This window comes from Buceros rhinoceros, unplaced genomic scaffold (genome assembly GCF_000710305.1).
Source record: "Buceros rhinoceros silvestris isolate BGI_N320 unplaced genomic scaffold, ASM71030v1 scaffold17748, whole genome shotgun sequence".
NCBI classification, from domain to species: Eukaryota; Metazoa; Chordata; class Aves; order Bucerotiformes; family Bucerotidae; genus Buceros; species Buceros rhinoceros.
Genome location: NW_010427617.1, coordinates 60,434 through 68,056, shown reverse-complemented (window position 1 = coordinate 68,056; position 7,623 = coordinate 60,434). Strand labels below are relative to the sequence as shown.

General features: G+C 41.7%; 1 protein-coding gene across 1 annotated transcript in view; it reads right to left on the bottom strand.

The window, feature by feature from the left end:
- The window catches only part of PCNT (pericentrin), a gene marked incomplete at both ends in the record, with an annotated part of 67,153 nt that overhangs the window by 4,945 nt on the left and 54,585 nt on the right, over window positions 1–7,623 (bottom strand). Inside the window, 8 exons of the mRNA XM_010141978.1 lie at window positions 5–25; window positions 751–989; window positions 2,042–2,206; window positions 3,267–3,369; window positions 4,095–4,375; window positions 5,286–5,807; window positions 6,705–6,855; window positions 7,433–7,623. The exon at window positions 7,433–7,623 is cut by the window's right edge and continues 1 nt beyond it. Coding sequence (XP_010140280.1) covers window positions 5–25; window positions 751–989; window positions 2,042–2,206; window positions 3,267–3,369; window positions 4,095–4,375; window positions 5,286–5,807; window positions 6,705–6,855; window positions 7,433–7,623 — 1,673 coding nt within the window. The remainder of the gene's footprint in view (window positions 1–4; window positions 26–750; window positions 990–2,041; window positions 2,207–3,266; window positions 3,370–4,094; window positions 4,376–5,285; window positions 5,808–6,704; window positions 6,856–7,432) is intronic.

Here is a 7,623-nt window from a genome sequence, read left to right as displayed (position 1 = left end):
CCACTTTTTCACCAAAAACTTTAACCTTAGTAACAAAATTAATTTGTACCATCATTAAAAAGAAGCAAAACCACCCTGATTTCTAATATTAATTATTCTAATATTAAATAAACTGGATTTTAATATTAATATTATTCTTTTTAGTATGAAACTTATTAAACAACATAAAGTAACAATCCTTGCAGAGTTGGAGGAAGAATTGTTCAACTTCAGTCTTTACAAGACACATCTTTCAAGCCTCTCCAGGGATGGTGACTCCACCACTACCCTGGGCAGTCTGGGCCAGGGCTTCACAACCCCAACGGGGAAGAAATTGTTCCTCAGGCTGATCCTAAACATCCCCTGGCGCAACCTGAGGCCATTTCCTTTCAACCTTTCACTTGTTCCTGGGGAGAAGAGACCAACCCCCACCTTGCTCCAGTCTCCTGTCAGGGAGTTGTCCAGAATGAGAAGGTCTCCCCTGAGCCTCCTTTTCTCCAGGCTAAATACCCCCAAGTCCTTCAGCCACTCCTCAGCACACTTGTGCTCCAGACCCTGCACCAGCTTCACTGCCCTTCTCTGGACATGCTGCAGCTCCTCAATGTCCTTCTTGGAGTGAGGGGCCAAAACTGAACCCAGAATTTGAGGTGAGGCCTCACCAGTGACCAGTACAGGGGGTATTATTAATGTAAAATAAACGATGGGACCTATCAATTGTTAAATTTCCAAGAAAACACCGTGTATGAGAGACAACAAATATTTTGGCTTTACCTTGATATCGCAATGATTGCCCTGGCAGCACATCGGAACTTAGTAAAAGGACGGGAACGTGTTCTTGACAGCTGCAGGTCTGCTGGAGAGGGGTAGATTCCCATACGTGCTATTAGAGAGAGAGTTGCTTGCTCACAGTCCTGAAATCCACCAAGAAGCAGCAAGAGGTATTTCTTCTGATAAACCAGAGCCTTTCTAAAGCTCTCTGCTCTAAGGTACTTCCTATATAATCTGTGCAACTGGAGAAAGAAAAAAAATAAAAGAAAATCCAGTCTGTTAATATGTTTAGCTACAGAAAGCTCAGAAAAGTTCCTTGCTTTTTCCTGCAATGTCTCCTACAGCTTGGTTGTGCCTGGGTTTCTAACACCTATTTTGCTTTACAAAATCATAGAAAGCTATTTAATAATTATGAAGTATGGAAGCTGTGTCCATTTATCTCAAAAATAAGATTTTGAGCAAGTACTTGTGTAACAGACTCTGTGACTTTGCCAGTTTCGGGACAAAGCAGCAGTATTACACTCTGGTATTTTGGACACCATCCATGGAGGCTTGTACCAAGTCTACTGAATTTCTCTAGGTCTAGGAGTCTCAGCAAGGCTAGAAAATTTCAGCATGGTTACTGGTTGGTGTGCAAAAAACCAGCCACAAACAAGCCATCTTTATGTTGAACATCTGTACTGTGGACACAAGGGCATCTGGAGCAACCTTGTACAGAGCTAAAAAGCACCTGAGTTTGGAATGTCAGACTGCCTTCAATCTCCTGAATGTCTCAAAGCAAAATTGTCATACCCGAAACTCTGAAACAGTTTAACTCTTTAACAAAGAAAATAACACCTCCTTGAAATACCAGAAAGCACGTTGGAATAAGTGCCCGTCTGACTTCATTACAATCCCATGTGTCAGAGGAATAAAAAGTATTTAAGATTAGGAGGGAAAAATTAAAAATTATGGGAGTTTGATATTTTCATGCTTAGACAAGAACACTGAACCTCCCTCATTTCAGAGTAGAAAGGGATTTACTAGAAATCAGGGATTTAGTAGAAAGGAAATTACTAAATTATCTATCCTACACGTGACATTAATCACTTAGGCAATGCCCAAAACCAACACTACCAAGGACTGAACTCTCCAGAGGTTATGATCTCCAATTGGTTAACACCAAGTCTGTACAACAGGCAAAAGAGCAAAAGCAAACCAAGTGCCAAAGGTTTACATGATATAGTACTGGCTACAGCTCTGCTCACTCCCAAGCTCCGGACGGCCCATTTGCTGGCCATCACAATCTTTTTACCTTCAGACTGGAAGTTTCTACCACTGGTTTGTTTTCAATTTCAATAGTCGGTTTAGCCAGTTCAGATTCAGCCTGTCTCAGTGCATTCTCCAAGATGTGTCTCTCTCGCTGCCAAGCGTCTCTTTCCAGTTCTTGAACAGAGTCAGGATCGCCCGTAGATCTGATCTAAAAAAGAAGTCCAAAGGAAGTGAGCTGTGATGGTTTTTGCACAGTGAAACACTTCAAACCGAGTAATAACCCCTAACTTTATGGACACACTAAAACAAAAATAATGAGCCTGAACATCAGCAGTGGCATTCAGGTGTTAAACAGTAGGGTGGAAACTGAAACACATGAGCAGCCCTTCTTAAGTATCAAATTAATCGTGATTCAAGCTACCCCTTCTTTGCAGGTCTGTCCCCTTTACAGGATCCTATTCCTGTTAATAACGGAGAGTCTCCCAAACATTTGGGAGCCAGCTCATCATACAGAGTTGTATTACAGAGCACAGGAGAACAAGGGAAGTTATGGAAGCTTCTTCATGTATCCTTACAGTCAAAACTCTTTCTCAAAGGTCTATTTTCTAGGGATCTGCTGTGAAGCAGATCAGGGAACAGAGAGAGGCTGAATCGAACAAGAGCCAAAGTTACTTAGCCCTAAATCTCCAAAATTTGGCTGCAGTGTGGTTGAAGATCTCTTTATTATAGAGAAAGACAAGAATGATAGGGCAAAGTTATCTTTGGAGTAGGACGGAATCTAGAAGCTCTGGTTTTAAGATGTATTTTGTTATCGATAGACCTGAGCTCAATTGTTGCTAATCCCCAGGCTCGTACAAAACATTTGCAATACTGCAAATATCAGTCAAAACACTATTGGGCTTTTTGAGAATTACGTCACAATTTACTGAAAAACAAAAACTCTCTCTGGATGCAGCCACAACACATCCCAGGGTCTGATATCCCATGACATACTACCTATCTAGGGAAAAAAATGCCATCAGAAGCAGACTCTGCAATACAATAAAAAAGCGGGAGTCTGGTTCTAAAATATGTCAATATAATGACAGTGTAAGTACAAGAGTACATCTGTTTTTCCTCACCAAGAGAAAACACAAATTTCCTCAGAATGTTTTACCAAAAAAGAAAGCGGGGTGGGGGGTGGAAATCAATCAATCAACTTACATGTGTACTGCAACCCAAAGAATACAGACCAGTTTATTGATAATCAAAGATGCTGTTTTCCTTACCTGAGATGCAGGAGGAGACAGTAAATCTGATTTTAGTTCCTTTAATGTCTGCAGTAAAGAGGCGACAGCTTCATCATTTGATGCAGACCAACCGTTAACTGTTCTGTTGAACAGAAATACTGCTTCAGTACCAGCATGACTTGTGACGATGTTCACATACATTTGATTCCTTCTCCCCACTGCATGGCCTTAAAGTTCTGAAACTGTACTTATGCACTATTAATCCCACAAAATACTATGAATATACACAGAAATTAGTGAGTTTTCTTAAGAGTAGAATTTCTAAACAGCGCCACGTAGGATTTAGCAAGAAGTCTGTATTTTATACCAGTCTGAAATTCTATCTGGCATACACAGGCTGCAGCAAAGCATCACTGGTATTTGACTCTGCTGCCAAAGGAATAAGAAATTACTACTACTTGACCACTCGGTCCTGACCCTAGCTTTTCCCTGCCACACTCAGTGGACTTTCCCATTCCAAACATGCAGATGTGTTGATTAACCTGGTTTTTTTAATTGCTCTGTAATCAGACTGCTGCAGTTGCCAAATTAGTGATTCTTTCCAGTAGGGTTTTTTGGGAATTACTCTTCAAGCAGGGCCACTTCATAGATCTAGTTCAAACACAGGCACACAAGTTTCTAATAGCAAGGGCTGCAGCGGGATGATGACAACCAGTCTGCTGCCACCATGAAACCATGGTTTCACACAAGGTTGAGTCTCATAGGCAGATACACTGCTCACTCCCTTTAGCACAGGGCTCTCAGCCATGACCCACACAAGTTCAGAAGCAAGATGGAAAGAAAACTATTTTATGAACAACTACTCACTTATCTATGCTTTTATATATGATCTCATTCAGATGCACAGCTACAAAAAGCAACTGCTCTCTTATCTTCTCTAGCTGTTGTTGCTGTTGTTGCAAATGCGATTTTCCAGTTTCTTTTGTCATGGCCTGTTTGGCATTTTGCTCTTTCTTTAAGATACACAACAGTCGTTGCTGATGGGTTGGAGATGGGATGTTTCTTCCTCTTTCTTCTAATACTGCCAGCATTTCCTGCAGCTCTTTAATCCTTTGTTCATCCCTCTGGTGTTGCCGTTCCAAGTTTTGCTATTTGAACAGAATAAGCAGTATTCTCATACGTGCATCTTACACGTATGCACACACATACCTATATACACATACTCACATATAAATGGTTTTCTTTCTTTATACGTACACACACAGACTGCAAATAAAAGCATCATACCTAACTAGCATATCAATCTTGGTGTTCCTTCACCCACAGACCCCTTACAGGGGAAGGCTTACAGCACTGCCTTCCAGTGCCACCAGGAAGCCGTTTGTGGACGGTGGAATGGGCATTTTCTCCCTCCATTTCTAGACACGGCGACTGACAAGTCTCCAGAGAGCCTGCAAAATCTCCCCCCTCCTCTAATGAAAGCAAAGGAGCTGAGAAACCAGCAGGGAGAAATTGTTACTGTCACAAACCATAATTAGGAGCTTAGCTCAAACTAAGGGCAATGACATGAAACCGAGTTTGGTTCCAATCTGTGTTTAAGCCATATTCTGCTCCATCTGTTAACAACCAGCAATTCCCAGTGTAGACAAAGATGTAAAGATCAACTTCTGGCAACAATGAACCCAGACACAACCCCCCGATGACAGCTGTGTTAGAGAAATGCAAGGAAAGAGCTCATCTAATGCGTGTTCCGGAATGCTTTAAGGGAAGGAAATATTTCAATTAAAAGAACACCATCCACAGGGTTAAAACCCATTTTGCAGATATTCCAGTGTAAGGCAAGGCTTGCACAGGCATTCTCACCAGTCTCTCTCGATCCCTCTGCCAGTCCTTCTGTTTTTCTAGCTCTGCTTGTTGCTGCTGCCTCCGCTCACTCTCCCTCTCCTCCTCCTTGTTTTTATTTTGCTCCTCCATCATCTTGAAGAGTGACTGCAGTTGTTTCTGGTCAGCTTTCAACTTTGCCTCTCTTTCCTTCTGGGCCTCTAAGGAAAGGATTACCTCTTGCTTCTGACCCTGAAGTGATTCCAGAGTAGCTCGCAGTTTGTCGCTGACCTCTCTCTCCCTCTGGGTTTCTTCGCAGCACACCTGTAATTCAGCCTCTAGCTGCCTTTTGGAACAAATGGCCTTCTGGTGCATCTTCTCAATAAGAGCTGCTAAATCCTTAGTTCGGGACCTCTCTTCTTCCAGCTGGGCTTGCAGCTCTCGAACAAAGGACTGTTCCAGCAGCGACTCCCTGTGCTGACAAGAAGCACCTTCTTTCACTCTCGTGCTCAGCTGTTCTGTCAAAACACGTTCGTGATTCAAGGAATTCAGGAGCTCCAGTGAACGATTTTTCTCAGCATCCAAACTTCTCTGCAGCTCCAGCAGTTTGGCCTGTTCCTGGGACAGCAATGCTTCGCAGCGGGAGTGCTCGATCTGCAGTTCCTTGCGGAGATTATTGTTTACTGTTTGCTCATGCTCTAAGGATACGGCCAGCTGGCTGTTCTGTACCGACTGCAACTCCAAGGCAGCCTGCAGCTCCTGTTCCAAAGGGGAACACATATTAATAGTCCAGCACACACACTCATTTGAGGGGCAGGCTGGCATTCGGCAATTTGCCGAAGAAGAAATTCACGACTGAACTAGAGTAGTTCAGCTATTAAAAAGTTTGATTTTCTAATACTCATTATCAATATGACACCAAGAAACAAAACCAAAGCCTGTAATGTTAAAATATCTTCCAGTATGCTATTTTTTTTTTCAATTAGTAAGACCCTCATTAGGAAATCACTATTATTCACATCACTCAATCCCCTTTATAAGTGACATCTGAAGCAGATATAACCCATGCTGATTTAAAAAGAACCAAAAATCTAAGCAGTAAGACTAGATGTAAAACCTCTGCTATCAAGAGTATCAGAGAGAAAGCTGTTTATTTTCTGTTCAATTTAGAAGGGAACAAAAAGACTTTGGTTAACCTCCAAAAATACATGATAGGTGGAAAAGGCTCCAGTTACTCTCTGACAAGCATATGGATCATTGGGTGGTTTTCTTTCTTATCTCAGTTGACCATACACATCACATCCTCATAGCACATTTGCTCTGTAATAAAGGGTTCAGTGACAGGACTGTAGAACCTGGTTCTCCCTGCACAGCAAGGAGCAGTACAAGAATAGGTGAAATTGTGAAATGTGAAAGTGTAAGACTCCAAAACCACTAGGAGGATATGAAAATAAAAAAAAGGGCATATAACTGTTAGTTATTTCTGTATGTGCAATCAAGGAGAATAACTAAAAGCTTTAATTCTGTGAAAACAAACATTCAGTAGAAGCTTGGGATTATTAAACAAAAAATGTGAAAAAGACTGCAAAAATAACCGGTTAGTTCACTTCATGCACCAAGGATGGGGAACAGAAGCACTGAGATGCAGGGCATTACCTCCAAGGCCTTTGCCTTTTCATCTTCTGCTTTCTTATGCTGAAGCTGTTGCTCCTCAAACAAACCTCGTAGGTCTGTTTCCTTCAGATGTTCAGTCTGCAAGTCTTCAAGGGCAGCTGTCAATTCCTTTTCTTTTTTCTCCAGTTCAAAACTGCAAAGTTCAAAATGACACTTCTCTGTTCAGCACAGAACACCCTTCACCAGCAATGAAAGCAAGACAGTCTGGGCTCCTTTTTGCAAGTTGCTCTGTCGATTTGTTTCTTTCAGATAGCCTCTGCTCTTTCTATAGAGGGTCACTTTTCAAGTCACAGCTATTTAGTACCTAAAACCATCTACCTCCCGGCAAGCAAAGCTAGAATTGCTCTATTTAGCAACAATTAGGAGACAGGAAGAAGTTACACAAGGTGACACGCAAACAGAAGTACCAATGAAAGTGGGTTCATCAGGGACACAGGGATCTGTTCACTTTTCATACAGGCAAACAACATGCCCTTGTTTCCACAAGCTTCTTAGTCAAGAGTACAGAAAAGATAAATATGCAAATTTGAATTGAAAAATAAATACATTTAAGCAGTTAGTAAAGAAAAATTAGCATATCTGTGAACAGTGAGGTAAGTTAGTTTTCCTCCTTGTGCTTCCAAGTGTTAAACCATCTGTGGATCCAACAAAATACAAAGCTCTTTCACATCTGTTGATAAATAAAATAAAGGAATAAATCTACTTCTCACCGTAACTGGCTTATTTCCCTCTGAAGCTCTTCTAGGGATTTATGCAGCCTTTCATTCTCTTGCTTACTTTCACAAAGCTCCAATTTCAGGGCTGCTTTTTCTTGATTCAGCAGATCACATCTCTCAGAGGCTCTCTTCTGCTCCTCGGAGAGGGTGCTGTGCAAGTCACTTACGATAGATTTTTCCTGCTG